This window comes from Diplotaxodon limnothrissa, linkage group LG10 (assembly GCF_057381915.1).
Source record: "Diplotaxodon limnothrissa isolate DT_005_m linkage group LG10, D_limnothrissa_male_GT1.1, whole genome shotgun sequence".
Taxonomy (NCBI): domain Eukaryota; kingdom Metazoa; phylum Chordata; class Actinopteri; order Cichliformes; family Cichlidae; genus Diplotaxodon; species Diplotaxodon limnothrissa.
The window spans coordinates 19784508-19804008 of record NC_140605.1 but is presented as its reverse complement, the minus strand read 5'-3'; the positions used below and the strand labels follow the sequence as shown (position 1 = coordinate 19804008).

The following is a 19501-nucleotide window of genomic DNA, read 5'->3' as shown; positions in this document are numbered from 1 at the left end:
ACGGTGCTGAGTTTTATTTTGCTGTTATTAGTTAGAATAGAATAATTTTGGTTATTTTTTCCTTTTGTGTCCCGATTGCTCCTTTAGCTACATTTTGCAAGAACACATGTTTAGCACTGCTGCTGTGAAATAAATTCATCTTTTGATGAACAGGGGACTTGTGATTTATCCTCTGTTATTTATCCTTTCAGAGACTCTTATCCTCACAGTTTTTCAAACAGCAACTAGCATTTCCCCTCCCCTGTTATATGTCTCCACAGACCAGTCAAGATGCAGTTTACCTCTGTGTTACATTTGACAGTTTAATGTAGCTGTTCCTCATCTCAGTAGAGGAACTATGGGTCGTAGATTTTGTTAGCTGTGCAGCTGTGCTGTAAAGTCCCGTCAGCCACTCTTCTGATTTCTGATATAGATGCAAAATATATTAAAAATATATTTAAAAAATCATTTGACTTGTTCTTGTTTTGCTTTGTGTCTTCTGTGTTTTTGAAAAATTTAATGTGGGAAAATAAAAAAGAACGGTTCCACAACAGCCCTGGTTTCTCATGTGACCCCCAATCCTGATCTGTACTTTCACCATAACTTCAAGGTGTACCCCAAAGATTATTGTGGACCAATCAGTATCCAACCTTGCTTGTTTCAAAAATAAACTCAGTTTCCGAGTTACGTTGTTGAATGTAATAAAAGAGGTGTTTCCACTGAAAATTATGGTGTCTTGGGTATGAAAAGGGAGCTATCTTGTCATAATCCCACCCATTTTGTTTTCCTCAAGACAATGTGGGAAGGGCTGTACCCAGTGACAAGACACCAGCTTATCACAGGACTAGCAGAGGGAGACAGACAACCATTCATACTCACTCGCTTCACTTATGGACAATTTAAAATTACCAGGTAACTTAACCCTGTGCATGTTTTGGACTGTGGGAGTGTGCCCACACAGACACCTGGAGAACATGGAAACTCCCCACAGAAAAAACCCATTTGACTGGATTCAAACCCAGGACCTTCCAGTGCTGCCCTCATCTTTCCATAATTAACATATAGAATCCAAACATATGGACAAGAAATTTCATCATCCTTCACCTCTGAACAACACAATCAAATCTCTTCATCCTTGACTCAAACTGTGTGCCAGATGCACAGAAATACCTGAAATACATTGTGTTAAAAAGAATGAGATTGAAGTGAGGTCTCACAGAGACCTTGACCTTTAACAGTCAAAGTCTAAAGAGTTACTTTATGAATCCAAACACATACATGCACTAAATGTGAAGAATTCCCTTAAGGAAAGCATTTTAGGACATCCGGAGCCATGAACAGCTATGCCATTTTTAAAAAGCATCATATATGTTCTCAAATCTTAACATAAATGAACATGATAACAAGCTGATAATTAAGTGTTTAGAAAATCATACATCTCCCTGCCTCAATATAGGCAGAAGCTTGTTCAGTGACCATAAAACACCGCCCTATTTCCTGTTGGACTCTATTAGGGGACATTAATCATTAAATAGAGTATCTACTGTAAGAGCGATTTTAAAAGCACCACAGACCTTTATCAGATGCCCTTTCTTAGGCTGCTTCCTAACTTCCTGTAGTATAGGCAGCTAATGGCTGCATTACAGTACTAATAGCATTGTAATAGTGTGCTTTCTTTCCTTCGCAGCATCCTCAAACTTTCTACAGCAGTTTGATTGGGCAAAGTAAAGACACCCTCTGCTTAGAGATCATCTGCAAAGGCTAAAAATTCATAAAGGTTATTCCATGATCATTGTATAACACTGAAGGCCTTTCTTCCCTGACTTTAGCGCTGACCTTGTGGTTTGGATTTGCATCTATGGAGCTTCACTACACCTCCAGGTTTTGAATCCAAGGGTAATCCAATCCAAGAGAGATGAAAACTCGCTTTTTCGGCAGCTCCCACTACTACCAGTCACATGTCTGATTACACAGTTGCCCCATCATGCCTCGCATCTCTCTCCAAGCCCTTGTCCCTTTGTAGTGTCATTCAAAAAGACCCATCCTTTGACATGACGACGTCCTCATCATAGCCAGAATCTGCTCTGCTCCTCTTTCTTTTTTTTCTCTGTCCCTCTCCTTCCTGTCACAAGCAAGATCAGCCGTTTCCTGTGCTGTACCTGACAGCCTTTAATCCATCAGCTGCTTCTCTTCTCTCCAGAAACAGGCAGGGCCTTCTTTTCATGCTGTCATCATACTCCTCCCAGCCTTCTTCTCTGAAAACCTGCTTTGCTCGACACACACACACACACACACACACACACACACACACACACACACACACACACACACACACACACACACACACACACACACACACACACACACACACACACACACACACACGGCTACATTCCTCTCTCTCTTATAGGCACCAGGTAGGTGCCTTTGTTCACACATTCCTTCTATGCTTTCTCTGTGTGTTCGGAGCTGTCACACAAAGGTTTACTTCTTGCGGCTTTCTCCTGCGTCCCGTGTGACTGTTAAGGACTTCACACTTTAAAAATGGCTGTTCAACACATCAGGAACAAATGAATTAGCATGACAAATGTGCACAACGCTATAACCGAAAGGCAGTGAGTTACCTGCAGATAGCCCACACTCTAACAGGCTACTGTATGCTGAATGTGAAGCAGAGAGGTCAAAGAGATCTTTATCCAACAATGATATAAGAGTCAGAAAATGTTATGGTGATGGTGTAAGAGCTGACAGACAGGACCATGCACCTGATTTATCAGCCAGGGTTCAAAATTTCCCTGTTTATAGCTTCATAACCAGCTGTATCAACTGATTATAAAGACAACATGGTTTCTACTGTAGTGAGGCTGAGGGTACAGGATGGCTGTTATATGCAGGTCAAAGGTCACTTCATGCTCTTTCCACAATGAAATACACCATGTTGATTTTTTTAAAAACAATAATAAAAGTGTTTTAATTAAAAGTGCGCAACACACCTCGGGGTTAAAAAATTGCGTGGAAAATTTTTACGCATTTAATAAACAGAAGAACGGAGGAGACTGTGAAGGGCGGTACGCAGAAACATTAATGAGAGAAAAACGATGACTGTTTCACAGAAATATCCGAACAGTATTTTCAGTGTCACTTCCCAGTGTCTGTGAGCATCTGTAACAGTTTAGGGCTCTGTAACAGCCCTATCCTCACCCTTCATCCAGGGGAGGCTCCACTGTCATCATCTCAACAGGGAAAACAAAACTCCACTAAATACTTTTAGAAAGAAATGTAGGAAAAAAAGACAAAAAACACAAACAAGTTGTCAACTGGAAGAAATTTTAAAGCTACAAGAGAGAAAAAGAGGTTTGCAGAGTCCTGTATCCCACAACATTACCAATATGCAGGTCCGATGCAGTGATGACAATGACAAGTCAGAAGCCACAGCATACATAGGAACCCCTGACACTTATAGTACTGAGGAAATGAGACAGTGTCACAGCAAAGACAGAGAGGCCCAAAGCAGGATCAACAAAGGTGAAATAGAGGCAGTAAGAAGAGGAAGCATGATGGTGAACAATGAGATAAAAAGGACTTTCATGTATCCACCACTAAAGCATATGCACACACATGAACATACAAACATTTGTGTGCGCATTCAAAATGACTGCTGTGGGAGCTGGCGACGCTCCGGTTTTAAAAATGTGGGCAGAGATGTCAAATTACTCTTGTACGCTTCAATCGATTCTTCTCTGATCCACCTGTGAACCTCTCGACTATCCATTTCTCACTTTGTGGGTAAATTTGAGGCAAAGTGTGACAGAAAAAAAAAGAGATTACAAGGTACAATGTTTGATAAAGTGATAAAAATATATATATCACTGGTTGCGCAAAGCTGTGATGAAATTATGCTTTGCGTGGCTGAGAAAGAAGTTGAAAATGATGCGTCCGGAACTGATAAAGAGTTCACCAAGACATTTGTTTGCCCACGTGTACGACTCGCTCCCGCGTGTTGGGTTAATACACATCACCTATTTCTGAAGTGCTTCTGCATGAAAGCAAAAAGAAACTGAGAGCTATTTATAACTTTCCTCCAGAAAAAGGCTATACGGTAGGTGCAATGCATGCTTCATCACGAAACCTCAGAAACCTCTCTTCATAAATCTTGCTCTTATTGGGTTTTTTTAAATACTGTCTCTGTTACTCTCCTTGTATAAAGGATTGCATTTCTAGGAAATCTATATCTATAAAAACATGCATCTTTTTTCTCTCCTACATGAACTGCATTCAATTTGCACAACTTATTTCTTTCTTGAAATGTGGGCTTTTGGAACAACTAACCACCTCTAACTTCAGTCTTATCTTACCCAAAGAAACCACAACCTTAACCCTCTTAACAGGTATACGCACAGTTTCCTATCCTCTGAATGTCAAGTGAATTCCTCTAAAAGTTACAGTGTACTGCCTTATTGTCTTTTTCTTGGAAACCGTTGCTGAAGAGGCTCAAAAAAAAAAAGCAACAACAACAACAAAAACGATCAACTTGTTCACCAATTAATGCTGACAGAAAAAAAAAATTCAAGGTTAGTGTTTGTAATAAACACCATGAACAGAAGTATAAAGATTTTAAGGTACAGAATTACAAAAAACAAAACAGCAGTAATAATAATAATAAAGTAAAGGCTTAGCGGGAGTGTTAAAGACCAACTGATATAACATGTGAGGGGGGGGACAACAGAGTCGAGAGTAGAAACGGCCCAGAGACAGCAGTTATATCCACGACACTGCATTTTCTTTTCTCCTTCAGAAACAAGCACTGCCCTGTAGTCACGACTCACGTGATGCCGAGTGTGTGTAGAGGAGAAACTGTGTGTCTGTGTGGATGTGTCTGTGTGTATGTCTGTGTATGTGTGTGGGTCTGTGTGTTGGAGGGGAAGAGAGGGAGGCACACACAGAGACATAGCTGGCAAGCTAAAATGCCCTCTGTGCAGGAATTCACCAGATGGTACTGGACAGAAACCAGGGCTATGACACACACACACACACACACACACACACACACACACACACACACACACACACAGTACATTATCTGAGCCTATTTGAGAATGAGAATTAAAGAAAGTTATTAAATTCTGACACAAGATTATGCAGTAAGAAACCAAAGAATTATTAAAATGAGCCTAAAGCAAAATTGAACTTGAGGTCATCCGGCTGTTTGCAATTAAAAACAGACTATTAGGCAATCACAATATTAACAATGCAACTAGCACTAAGCCTCATAAAGCGAGACAACAGACAGAGGAGTGCAAGATTAGGCACATTAGAGATTTCACCATACCATACAATCCTATATAACATAATGCAATCTAATGAAATGGCCTTACAACAAATCAATGGCTCTGCGATGAATGTTATCTCCATGATGCTCATTTGCTGTTTGGGGAAATATCTACATTTATGTCTTGTTTCATTTCTTGAGAAGGGCCGTGGTGTTGTTGTGTTAAATAACACTGCATCGGATGTTACAATAGCTCACCGGGTTGAGAAGGGGGGCCCAGAGGCCATAAGGCTATTGCAGAGGCGTCTCTTCCCCGGCTCTGTCTCCCAGCTTTCCTCGCCACTCTCAAATGCCCTGTCATAATAAAGACTAAAAGTCCCCCCCCTTCCCGCCCATTAACATGATGCATTTACTTGCATCACCCACACAATAGCCTAAACGTTCCAAACTTCCAAAAACCTCAACAGAAATCTCCTACAACTTCAATTAAGTGATAATAAAAAATGTATTAGTTATCTGATCAAAACAAACATAAATTTAGCACGTCTTTGTGTCTGCAGAATATAAGACATGCACCGGCAGTTTTCATCATTGTTTATTTATTTTTTCATTGTTCTGGTTAAGGCTTTTAGCCTCCGATTATGCTCGTTTGTACACAACAGGAAAAAGGAAGCCTCTGTGGGGAGACAGTGGAGGCAAGCAGTTACACAAGCAACAACAGGAAGGCACAGGATAGCGACAGAGGGGGGAGGGGATTCATGAGGTTTCATATTGTTCCAATACGATACAGACGCCCGAGTGAGGTTAAGGGATGTTGTGCTGCTTCTGTAATGTAAGCAGAATTGAGATGATGGCACACACGTGTCACAATAAAGGAATCTGCGTCACACATAACCACCTGAGATGACAGAAGTGGCTGAAGATGCAGAAGTTTGGTTAACCATTTCAGAACGAAGCACAGCACGCTTTCACAAACAAGGGTGCTTTTTATACAATGTTGTGACCTTTAGATTAAAAATTAAACAGGATTACTGTGCCTCTCAGCCTTAATGGTTCGTCTGAGCTTTAAACTCCACTGTACCAACATCAGCTGACTGAGGAGTCTGTGCTAAATGAAAGCCAGCTAAACTTAGCTGAAATGTGCCAGCTTTATATATACAGACACACACAAGCATCTGAGCTTCCAAATGCCACTAGCCTCAAACACTAATTTAGGGCCCACTGACTGGTTCTGTAACTGTATATCTGGCACACGGGAGCCACTTCACAGAGATGTGTAATTAGCCTAAATCATGGTTGATATCTGATGTCTTCTATGTAAGTCAAAGTTCTGCCATTTCCCCCCGACATAAACGGTTGTTCCTTATTACCAGAAACTGAGAAAAACAGTTCAAAAGCCTTCAGTCACGTCAGTTCAAGGTCTAATGCTTCATTGCTGCTAGCTAGTTTAGATAAGAACACACACAGACACACAAGTGTGCACACACAAAAGCCCTGCCAGGATCATTAGAGATCTTCATCGAGCGCTCCATAGCATCTAACATGCAATGACAAATTTGTGCAAGACACCATGAAGGCCAAACATACCCTCTCTCTATTCCCCATATCAACCTGCATGCATGCACACAAACACACACGCACTCTCCCTTTTTAACTCTATGACCTCTGCCTCTTGATTCCTCATTGCCCATTTCCACCACCTGTGTCTATGTGAATATATTAAAACCAGAAAGACAGGAGAAAGACTCTGATTATGTTACTCTTTAATTTGACATCATTACAACCCAAAACGAGCCAAAAACACACCCTGCCAATTTTCTGTTACATCCTGTTCGGCATAAGCTTGACATTACTTCAGTATTAAGAACACATCCCGTACACAAACACACAGGAGTTTCTTAGTAGGCTCGGTGCGAGGACTCACACAGCAAACTGAAGTTGCACGGAGGGGATTTTCAGCGGCTGAGGCAAAAAAAAAAAAGCCGGAATGCTGGTGTGACCGTTCTCAAAGTGGCAAAACGGAAATAAAGTTGGATTTGATTCTGGCCAAATATTTTCTTCTAGCTACAGCCGCTCAATTTTTTCTTTCCTGTGTTTATAATCACACAAATATCATGTTCTGAAACTCTTCTGAGCTTAGGATTTTCAAATAACATAACAAAGTGACTGTTTAATAAATGAATCAATTATCAAACAATCACAGCAGCAGAAACGCTTACAGAAACAATTATCAGCTGTTGCCTCTTCTAGCTATGATACAATTAAGACAAGTCAAAGCATGGCATGGTGCTCATCATCTGATGATTGCAGACAATAAACATGATATCATCTCCTTTTCAGAGAAAGCCATTACCTTATCATTAACTGTGCTATATGTAACTATCTAACCCTGTTCTCTACCTACCAGCAGACTGACCATGTCACTGTTGTGCCAGATCTCGGTGTTTTTCAGAAGCTGGTGATGGGATGGGTCTGCTCTACAGGGGATACCCTACAACCTGGAGGACCACTCTAACCAGCACCTCTACGACACCGTGAACTAGGTGACTGCCAAACAGCCACTACAGCTGCAGTAAAAGATGATGATGCTGAAGTCCACATCTAAACTCACAGCTAATCATGAGACCTAAATCTGTTGGGTGAATCGTGACTCATATCTTGGATCTTGGTCATACCACATAAAATCATCTTCATCCTCATAATCATGATGTGGCTAAACTGCCCTCCCCAAGCTGCTTCTGAATGACACTAGGCTGGGTTGATTTAAAAAAAAGAACAAGAAGCTGTGTCAGACTTTTTACATTTTGAAAACACAGAGAGGAAAATCTATGACTGACAACCACAACGGAGTACAAGTCTAGTTTCAAAGACATGTGTTTGATGACCTGAGGTCAGCGGATCCTTTTGGAACATCCAGTCAATGAGGCTTAACCTTTGGATGACTGCTCCATGGCTCACACCTCCCCTGTTTGGGGCCCAAAGAGTTTCAACGCTGACCCTCTAATTCTCTCGGTACGTGCTGTCTGTCTGAGTGCTCTGGCACAGGGTGTCTGAATATCAGGACAGATTTAAGCACTGATGTAGAAACGGCAGCCTGTCCAGAAATGTATGAGAAAGAGGGCTATTTGATTCATGCCCGGTTCTATTCAATTCAATTTATTGTCATCACACAAAGCCGAGCCAGTGCAATGAAATTTGCAGCATCAATCAGGGCAGCACAACGACACGACAAGTGCACAGATTGAGACCTTCGCTGGCTCAAATAGAAGGAAGATCAATACAATGTTCTCCATAGAATTACCATACGATAACATGCATGCGAGTATAGGGTAAGATAAACAGCAGATTAACGAGTTTATTAGTAACCTGTTATTACTGATAAAGTGGCAGAGCATGGCAGTCTCTGATCCAGTCATTGTGTTGTTCCATAACATGAACAGCGCAGACACACACATATACATAGAGCCTGTCCTGGCACAGCGAAGCTTTAATATAAATGTCCCCTCAGCTGGAAATTGTTTCCAGCGTAGCTGAAAGACCGCTTTTATTGAGCTAGTTAAACACCCCCACCCCATCCCCCTTTTCTCCTACACACAACCAGCACACACGCTCCTTTTTTTATACTCGACATAATACTTCTAAAGAAACACAAGGTATTTTTCTGCATTTGTAAGCCTTTTTTTAGATTTACTTAAATTATACACCGAAAAAACAACAGTGTCACAGTTTTAAGTAAAGTCCTCATCGTGTAATGTCGTTTGAATGACATTAAATATAAAGCATGACATTATAAGAGGACCCAAAAGTCTGCAAATGTAGTTAATGCCTGGTGTAAACCTGAAATAAATGCATTACTCATTTAGAATGAACATGTTTGTGCAGAATTTTCATCAGCGGGGGGGGGATGGAAAAATACAAAAGCGTCCAGTTTGCATTAATGATTCACATTAGTTCACATTGCCGGTTGGGGAAAAAAATGACAATGAGCAGCATATTTAATGACGCTATCATACCCCCTTTGCACAAGTGCCTCGGGTGGTTGAGAAAACGATATAAATGAACAAAAGGTTTTCACTCGGTCTCCTTTTGGAAAACAAGACTTTCTATGTAAAGGACATTATAATGAGCTTTTGTTAGACTGCTCATCTTCCTTTTCACGTCTAACTCTGTGGCCCTTTCTCAACTCGTGTGTCTCTTCCTCTTTTCATCTTCTTAATTCAGCCGGCTGAAGCATGAATTTAATTCCTTTAGTATTAGGTGGCAGCTCAGCTTCTCCTTATCTCTCTTTTACAGTTAAGCTGCTGTTTTCTTAGACGTTAACTTAAAATACATTGTGGTCCTGTCTTTGATTATATTTCTGGGTTTATGGCGATTTAAAACAGATGAAGAACAGTGTTGGGATTGTGCATTTGGGTGTTTTTCTGCCAGAGATATATTTGCGCCATCATGGGATGGGCCTTTAGCTACGTCAAGTTGGGAGATTTACAATTTACAGGAAACATAATTGAATGTATTGGTGACATTTGCGTGATTATAGACTCACAGTGTCTTTTTGTATGGCTAGCCAGTGACATAAGGCGTTAAATGATACAGTGCCAGCAGCACAGGAACAGCATCATTACATGCAAACAGCGGCTTTTTGAAGCCAGTCCAGTTTGTCCTGGGATCTGGAGCAAAGGTGAGCTGGTGTGGGTGTTACTCCACCGGCAACACCAACAGCAAATACGTCACATTTAACAGCAAGAAGAGGTTGTGCGTTCGCTGCTTCCTTCATGCAAATATGCACATGCTCACATTTGTCAAAAAATAAACATGCACATCGACATTAAAAGCAGCTGCAAGCGCACGGGGATTCATTTGTTGAGTGTGCGAGCGCTTGTGTACGACTTACATTCATACCCCCTTATTTAAGTCATGCTTGGACTGAACCATTTGGCACAAAAGCCTAAGAGTGTCCTCGGGTTACTTTTGTCCTGAGGTGTTTTGTGTCCAGCATCTACTACTAAGAACATTTCTGTTTTGGAAGAGCTCAATGCCAAGAAATCACAGTTGTCACATCACTATTATTGCTCCAAGGACACAAACATTTACAACTACAACCTGAATTTTAAACAGTTTTGTATTTTCAACTGAGTGTAGTTATAGCCGTTTAAATTCACTTTAGCTTTTGTCATTTAAAAATGTTCTGTTTTAGTTTCAGTGTTAGTTAGTAACTGCATGCAACAGCTGCCTGTCTACTATTAAGACTATTAAGAGGATCAGAATCAGACGAGTAGACCAGTTTCATCTTGAATTACCAGCCCCCACTCGCCCCCAAAATGATGAAGCAGTTCAACGCATTCCTCAGCCTGTGCAAAGCCATACCTGCCAACACCAACTGCTGAAAAGGGGAGGGTTTTCTAACGTAATACGTGCTTATCCCAACACAAGCACAATCTGTCTTTTTCCTTGTAATTCCTTGGGGTGACTTAAACAACTATTCCCTCTTTTAATAAAATCTGTGCCAATCCTGAATTCAAAAATAGGAAAAAAAAACTTTAACTTTATTATAAGGATCCAAACGAGGAAGTAACACTTTATTTATACTCCACAGTATTTGATTGTGGAGTTAATGTTTAAAAGCACCTGTAACAGCACAGAGGCTGAAGGGAAACCTAAATTCTGCAGAAAACAAATTGATCATCATTATTGATGTTTACTGTTTTTGCTTTGGGGAACTTAAATATCAATGAGATTGCTTTTTTATAAGTGGAGTTTTTTTTATTCCTCCACAGCTGCTCCATATGTTACTCATTCTTCAACCATAATGTTTTACTTTGGTTTGGAGCAGCCAAGAAAAAAGAAACAAAAAAGCAGGTTAATCATCAACTGTATATAAAAGATGGCCCCCAGCTTCCAGGTCAGAAAAGTCTGCATTCTTTCCAAAGGCCAGTCCTTTTTTATGTTCAGTTTGTCAATTATTTTCCCACAGGGAGAATAACAGTTTATAAAGGATGGCATGGAAAAGGATGGGTGGGCAATGTCCAACAACTGCAGGTCCTCTAGGTGTCACTTGAGGCTGGCTCCAAAAGACACCCAATCCCCAAAATGAATAACTTAACAGCATTAGAAAGCATGGTTATGGCCTGGTCCAAAAACAGTTTGAACCTTTATGGACAGTCTATGGACAAGTCAACTCCCTGGATAAATTCAGGGCATGGCTAAATTGTTTTGACAGGTATCCCAATAATGGCACCGGATTAGTGTCTGCTAGGCTTCATCCACATCCTTCCAGTAACTAAACTGGACCTGTTCACTCTGTGTGTGTGCTGTTGGAGCATTTTTAAAGTATTATCCGTCTAATTTTCTTCCTTGTTTTCTACTACAGACCAGCCTATACGTTTGTGCTTTAATTTTGGTGACTGATATTCAGTATTTATTAGTCTGTCCCTTACCACTAATTAGCTGATATGTGCATATCTGCACTGGACAGTTACAGTTTATCAATGCAGCTTGCTAACCAAAGCTTGTCACCTTTATCACTCCACCCATAAGACAACGTCCGGCGTCAACCCCCCCCCCAAAAAAAACAAAAAAGAACAAGGCGTCCCCCAAAGCACTAAAGGTTAGATTTCAAAATGCAGAGTTAGAAGTCAGTGATCATGTTATCGATGCCACATCCATCTTTTATACTGCATACTGCATGCAAGTCCATCAGTGCATCATTTACGTACAGTCTATGGTTGAGCTGAATGTAAACACGGTGTTCACTTACAGCACTACACTAACTCTCCAAGCACGATACCATACATGTATAGAAGAAAACTTGCAGCTTCTTAAAAGGTTATGTTCATGAGGTTCTAAAAATTCCTATTTTTTACATTAACAAGGACAACACTGCTTAATAGAACAACACGTCAAAGGAAACAGACAAGCTGGGAGAAAGAGATCAGGGAGAACTAACAAGTACGTAGCACTACATATTTGCAGCACATTCACAGGATGCACATGCCCAGACACAGGCCACAATGAAGAACATGCAGACAAACGTAAGCAAAAAACAGTTACATAACCAATCGATAGATGACAGCTTCTCAGTTGGACTTCCTGTTGGTGTTGTTGACATGCATCAATGCAATAAAATTACCTCTATACAGAGGACTGCTGGGGATATACATTGACAAGAGCTTTTCTAATATCATTAACTGTAAATACAGCTTTGAAGAGCGATACAGTCCATTTTGCAGCGACAAAGCATCCCCTCACAAATTAACTATAAATACAGCCACACAGTCCACAAACAGATCATAAAAAACTTGACAACTCTTTTTCTTTTCCAATCCCATCAATCAAAATATCGGCTAAATGTATTTGGTTCATTTATGTTTGTTAAAATATTTATATATATATTTTAGCTGCTGTATCTATTCGAATCTCCTGACTGGCTTGAAATTAATAGGAATCAGGCACACAGCTCCTGCACCTTCAGAACTACCATTAGAACTTTCCATGGCTCTGCGAGGCCTGCATGTGACGATGCCAGAGTCAATATGTCAACTGCTGCACGGGGGCAAGATGACGTAATCCTGATCTGTGACTCAAGACCGGCAGTACATGGCATTGGTAGCACACACATATCCAACGACATGCTTTCTCCAACTGGCGCTGTCAGGCTTCAGTCATGTTCTCGCTCCCTCTGAAAGTGTCAATCAAAGCCTTGTTAGCATCTCCAGCCTGAAGCTGACAACGCCTGCGGATCTGTCACTGTGGCATACGTGCTGAGCTAAGCTCTAGCTGGAATCAGAACATCAGAACCGGTAGTGTTGTTTTCTGCAGCAAGGATTCCCCACCCATTGTTTCTTTCATTCCTCATCTGCCACCGACACACAGTGGCCTCTGACCCTGACCTTTGACTTCTTTTGTGTGTGTGCGTGCGTGTGTGTGTGTGTGTGTGTGTACCCAAACAAGTCACTGCGCTGTTTTCGAAACCACACACAGAGTAGATTTATCCAGTCCTAATACCACTAAACAAATCTGATATACAGCATTTCTTTTGCTTTAAATATAGTCAAAGTCTGTTTTAAGTTGAGATTTGCTCAATGACATCCACACACTGCTGTACCAACTTCAATGTCTCCATCAAACCACATCAGCAGCATTTCCAGGCAAAAGACAGAAGACTTCATTGACTTAATAAAAGTAATTATTGACTAGGAGCTCACACTGATGTTGTTGTTTTTTTTGTTTGTTTGTTTCAATGATTAAGTTGTAATGAAGCTAGGTCCTCCACGCCAAAACGAGCCAGTTTGGGTGGTTTGGCATTTAATAAGAATGCCTCCCGGGAGGGCGGCTTCCTCAGAATGCTTTCTGGGAACGCCCAGCTGGGAGGAAACCCAGGGGAAGACTCAGGAGGAACCGGAAAATGCTGCTTAGCCTACTGCCACCTCAGTCCAACTCCCGAGAGTTAGAACTGTACTGTACTACATGGTTTGTTTTGAGTCAGAGCTGCGATCACCTCCTCCAACACAAATTAACATGTTCTCGCCAGTCCACAAATGACGGGGTGTCTGAATACTACACTCGTTGTGTGTGAGTGAGTATGTGTGATCACAGTCTTTATTTCTTCATATCATCTCATAGCAGGATCGCATGTGTTCCTGTAGTAGTAACCTCGTCCAACCGGGAAGAAGGACCAAACAGTTAAATTCATTTAAAATTTGCAGGAGCAGTTGATACAAAACTGTGTCGATCAAACAGCTAATTCCTAAATGACTGCTTATTTGATAAAATAGCTGGAAAATGTCCGCAAGTTCTTAAGGACCAAGTGGATGATTTCAAAAAGCTGCATTTTTGCTTTAAAATAGCAGCTAGCTAAATGGCTAATTCGCTGACTTGTGGAAGCACCCTTTACTGACCCAGTCACCAAAACTCCTCTGTATCACTGACAAAAATCTGAGATGTGTCGATATGATTAAGAGGTCTGCAAACAGGTTAAACCAAAACTTGCTGTTGTTAATGGTTTAAAACAAGCATTAGCATACAAATGCTGCTGTTTCATGGTCTGTTACAAGTCTATGTAAGCTGAAGCTCCCCGTCTTGCCTGTTAAGCTGGGACATATCGAAAGCAGCGATGGCTGAAATTCACTCTGCTCTGTGGGCCTTTCACTCTCATCTGTGGTGTATTCATTCAGCTGGGCTTATCTGAAAAAGGGCGCTGCTATCTTCTCCTCTTCCCGCTACTCTCTCCGTCTCTCGTCTCGTCTTGTTGCCACAACACATACCTGCAGTGCACAAAGACCTATCCTTCTACATACTTTCACGCAGACACACACCCAGACTCAGATTCAAGCGTCTCACTGTTGCCATGGGGACTATTTCAACCCTGTCAGCACTTCTAAGATCTGCCCGGAGCGAGGCAATTTGCCCCTCTTCCCATGCTTCGCAGTCTTTCTATCTACCCATCCTCCCCTCCTCCTGCTCCTGCTCCTCCTCCTCTTCTTCTTCTTCTTCTCCCATTCGAAGATGGAAAAAAAATCCCATCCTCCATTCTCGAGAGGCATGACTATTGCTTCTCCTATTCTTTCTGTCAGATTCATTCACCCTCAGTGTTTGGCACCAGCAATCTCCTCTCCTCCTACTCTCACTCCCACTCTATACAGCCTTTATGAGGCTGTGTGTATACACTTGCTTCTTCCTCAGGCTGAGTGAACATTGAGGTGGGGGGCTTGGGGAGAATGTGCATCTGCTGCTGATTTCAGCCACACAGGATCAGCTAAGTGCTGAGAGCTGAGATTTTCCCCCCAAATTTCCGTGGGGAACCCAAGGGGTCAGTTTGATGTATCGACTGAGCCACACCACAAAAGGGAAGATTAGAAAACCTGAAGTGTCTTACTCATGTGGCGAATCTGACCTTTATGTTTCTTCTGCAGGCATTTTAATAGCGTAAGCCTGGAGCAGGCATAAAAAAAAACGATTTAAAAAAGGGGGAAAGGATTACTACTTTGGAGAAGTGAAAAGAATATTATTACTCTACCTCTTAAGAAATGAACTTTATGGCCAGCACTGCCGATAAATGATGTAATAATAATGTGATACTTCCCCAACGGGGGAAATTCTCAGAGAACAAATCAGGCAGAGCCATAAACCAGCTGGCAGGGATTCACTGAGTTGCTTGAAGACAATTTAGCAGGAGGCTTGTGGCTCAAAACCAAAGTTCACTGGCTGAACGATGCTCTTGTGCTACCATAAAAAAATTAAAATAATAATATCCACACCCACAGCCAAGGTGACATAATATTTTAGTATTCAGCTTCCAGTACTTCACAGGTCAAAAGATGAAAGATCCGGCTCATAATTATGTCTGTAATCTGTGAGAATATCTCGCCATTAGCTACACTTTGAGATGCTCTAACACACATATACACAGTGGACGTCTCATTTACTTCCTCAGAGCATTATCCAAATATCCCGACAACATTATGGACCTGCAGCTAAGGGGATCAGCTGAACTTGGACAGGCCGGAGCAGGGCCACAGCTGGGATAGCTGATCTCCCGGAGGGGCCATATTACACGGTTTATCCTTTCTATACATAGACCTGTAAGTATTCTTAGTGCCACCACACGCTGGCAGCAAAGATAACAGCCATAAAACTGTCATGCCCACGGGAAGGGAAGCATTACGTCAAAGACCCAAACCCAGCTAAATGCACTTTGTGATGCTTTTAATTTTTGACAGTGGGGAGACAGGAAGCTGACGTAAATCCTTATGAGGAGAGCTCATAATACACATGACAGCCAGTAAGCTAGTGTAAAACAAGTTAAGATGTCATAGTGACTGAAAGAGTTGCCTGCTGATGACCACTTTTTACTGCCTTTGTTTTAAGGTCTACATCAGTAGGTGTGACATGTCGCTGTATGACGCTGATTTTATAAACTCCAGGGTGCTTTCAGGCTTTCTGCGATGGCTCCAATCTGATAAAGGCATGAGGAACAGATCTGAGCGGGAAGTATCATCAAACTGGGAAATGCAGAGTAATCGCAATACGATAAATCACAGCAACATAATTAAAAGTATGTGTTCCCACAGGATCGTGCTGCTGGTTATTGCAGTTTCTGCTCATGTTTTACAAATGTTTGTGCATGCACTGCCTTCTTTTTTCATGCGTTTGTGTGTGTTTTAAAATGTACTGATCTTTTTAAACTTCATCTAACGTTTTCCAGGATGCCATTGTCTTCCACGGCTCCCTCTGCAGCGTGAAGATGAATTTCTAAACCCTTGTAACTTTCTTGAGTAATGCATAACAACGAGACGGCCTACGTGAAGGAGATTAGGAATCTGGAGAACTGGTGCCAGAGGAACAACCTCCTTCTAAACGTCAGTAAGACAAAGGAGCTGATAGTGGACTTCAGCACTAAGCAGGAGAGGAACTACCAGACCCCCGTCATCAACGAGTGCCCAGTGGAGAGAGTGGACAGCTTCAAATACCTCGGAGTTCACATCACGCAGGACCTGTCATGGTCCTGTCACATCAACACCGTGGTGAAAAAGGCCCGTCAGCGTCTCTACCACCTCAGACGCTTGAGAGACTTCCAACTGCCCTCCAAGGTGCTCAGGAACTTTTACTCGTGCACCATAGAGAGCATCCTGGCGGGAAACATCTTAACCTGGTTCGGGAACAGCACCATGCAGGACAGACGAGCTCTACAGAGGGTTGTGCGGTCAGCTGAGCGCACCATCCGCTCCGAGCTCCCTGACCTGCACTCAATCTACAGCAGGCGGTGCTGGACTAAGGCCAGGAAGATGGTGAAGGACCTCAGCCATCCCAACAACAGACTGTTCTCTCTGTTGAGGTCAGGAAAGCGATTCCGCTCCCTGAAGACCAACACAGAGAGACTGAGGAGGAGCTTCTTCCCGCAGGCGATACGGTCTCTCAATCACACCACCACACAGTACTGACCCACACATATGGTTCTTACACACACACTGGACTTTCTGGACTTTGTTTTTGCACAACACTGGTCACTATATTCTTCATTTCCAGTTAATACTTGTACAGCTGCTGTTATTGTGTATATATTTATTTATATTTAGATTTCTTCATACATTCTTATATAGTTCTATATTGTGTATTGTGTATTTTGTTGTACAGTTATTTTATTTTCAACTTTAATTTATATATTTTACCTTATTCTTCCCAGTTAAATTTACCCTTCATTCTAATTTGTGTTGTACAGTTATTTCATTTTTAACCTTAATTTATATTTTATTCCTTCCTAGTTAAATTTACCCTTTTTAATTTTTCATATTTATTTCCTATCTTATTCATAGCCTTTTCCTTTTTTTGTTTTCTTTAGGTCGCGAGCAGTTGTCCAAGCATTTCACTACATATCGTACTGTGTATGACTGTGTACGTGACAAATAAAATTTGAATTTGATTTGATTTGATGTGCAATTAACTCAACTTTTCTTTAGCCTCAGGATTTACGAAAGGGTGCCGACCAGAGCTCAAGTGGAGCAAATGATCGGTCCAGCAGTTTGCAATCTAAATATGTTCAATTCAGGTCTGAGGTTCTGATTTCTTCCAAAAGCTGGACCCAGGTTAATGTTAAGCTTTGTGTCATGATCAAAACTGCCTGTTAACCTCCACAATCAACTTCTTTCTTCACATTTCCTAACTTTTTAAGTTCTCTCTGGATGCAACTGCCTCACCACAGCAAGATAATATGATGCATAAAAATGAAGGTACACTTGATGATGGATTGTAAATGGAGTATAAAGCTTCCAGAGCTTGCTAAAGGAGCTTCACACTTAGTCAATGGCAGCCTAAAACTTTTTACAACATGTACTTTTAAACAGTCAGCAAGAAGAAAAGAAAAAAGTTAAACTTCCACATTTTATTTCCAGAGAACCTCTGGAGACCCAAATTTGATCAGCCATAAAGGGTCACACATACAGCTGAATTAATAAAAGCAGAAGTAGCGGTCGTGGGCAGGACACACTCAGACGCGTCTGCTTTCAAGTCCAAAGCCTGAGGAAATGAATGGGTGTGAATGTTAAAACAGCGGAGGAGCTGACAGGCATTTCTCTTACCATGTCTGCTGGGGTGCTGCCCGTCATCGTGAAGCTTCTCCCGGTACTCGGAGGTGTTCAAACGCACATACACACACTCACAATCTCCCTCGCAGGGCAGATGCCAATATTCCTTCTCTTTTTTTTCTTCCTTTTTCTCGCACTTGTAAAAAAAGCTCCCCGCAGCTCTGACAAACGCGTCCTTGTGGTGTTTTAAAAGCAGGAATTTTTTTTTTTTTTATTCCCGGCGACTCGCTCTTTCTATCTCTGTCTGTCTTTCTTTTTTTTTCCCACAGTCACAACACTGAGGTAGCCGAGACGTGTGAAAATGCCTCTTCCTCTCTATTGCACAATCATTTCGTTAATGTCTCTCCCTCACAAATCACTGATTTGGGGAAATATACTTAAGATTAGAGGGGCAAACTGTCGACCCGAGGGCCTCCTTTGACCCTCAAACATCAACAATATCCCGATTCAGAAAAAACAGAGGTGCCTGCGACATGCGAAAAAACCAATACTGCTGGCACATCCGGACGCGGACCTTGTTCTCTCGGGGTGGAAAAAGAACAAAAAAACATCCGCAAGGTTAACGTCTGCCGTCCTCTGATAAACTCGGACACGTCCGCCGGTCGGCGTGAAAAGGCGAAACGGTGATATGAGCCGGTCCTGCTCTTTAAAACGCGGGTATGACCGCTGTTAGCGTTTCAGACTGCACTGCTGCACCTTTAGGACCCGTTCAGCTGTCATTCCGCTGCCTCGAGTCAGAGTAAAGCTAGCCAACGATTCAGAACTTCCGGTGTGGGTTTTCAAAATAAAAGAATGTAACCGCTTAAAGGCTTTTTGTGTGAAAGTTTTTCTTTGAAAAAATTGGGGAAAAAAATAATGTACAAATCATGACATTAGTCTAGCATGCTGGGGTTTCTATCTGTCTATCTATCTATTTATCTAGCTATCATTTCATTTTTTTTTCATATCATAGAACTTCCCACTTAAATTATGATTCTCAAACATTATGTGGTTGTCTCCTCCCACTAAAGTAAGTAATAATATTAATAAATATAAAACACATTAATTCATGAACAATAATAAAAAAATAAATAAAAGTATCTTATCTATCCATCACTACTAATCCTATTTTCTATTATTATAGTATATTATACTATTGTTTTAGTTGTTCACTGGTAATTTGTCTGATTACTCAGGA

General features: G+C 41.5%; 1 protein-coding gene across 1 annotated transcript in view; it reads right to left on the bottom strand.

The window, feature by feature from the left end:
- The window catches only part of ubl3a (ubiquitin-like 3a), a 34943-nt gene extending 15892 nt beyond the window's left edge, over positions 1 to 19051 (bottom strand). The window contains exon 1 of the mRNA XM_085364548.1: positions 18319 to 19051. Within this exon, the coding sequence (XP_085220674.1) occupies positions 18319 to 18345 (27 nt within the window). The 5' untranslated portion in view covers positions 18346 to 19051. The remainder of the gene's footprint in view (positions 1 to 18318) is intronic.
- Between the last annotated feature and the right edge of the window lie 450 nt (positions 19052 to 19501).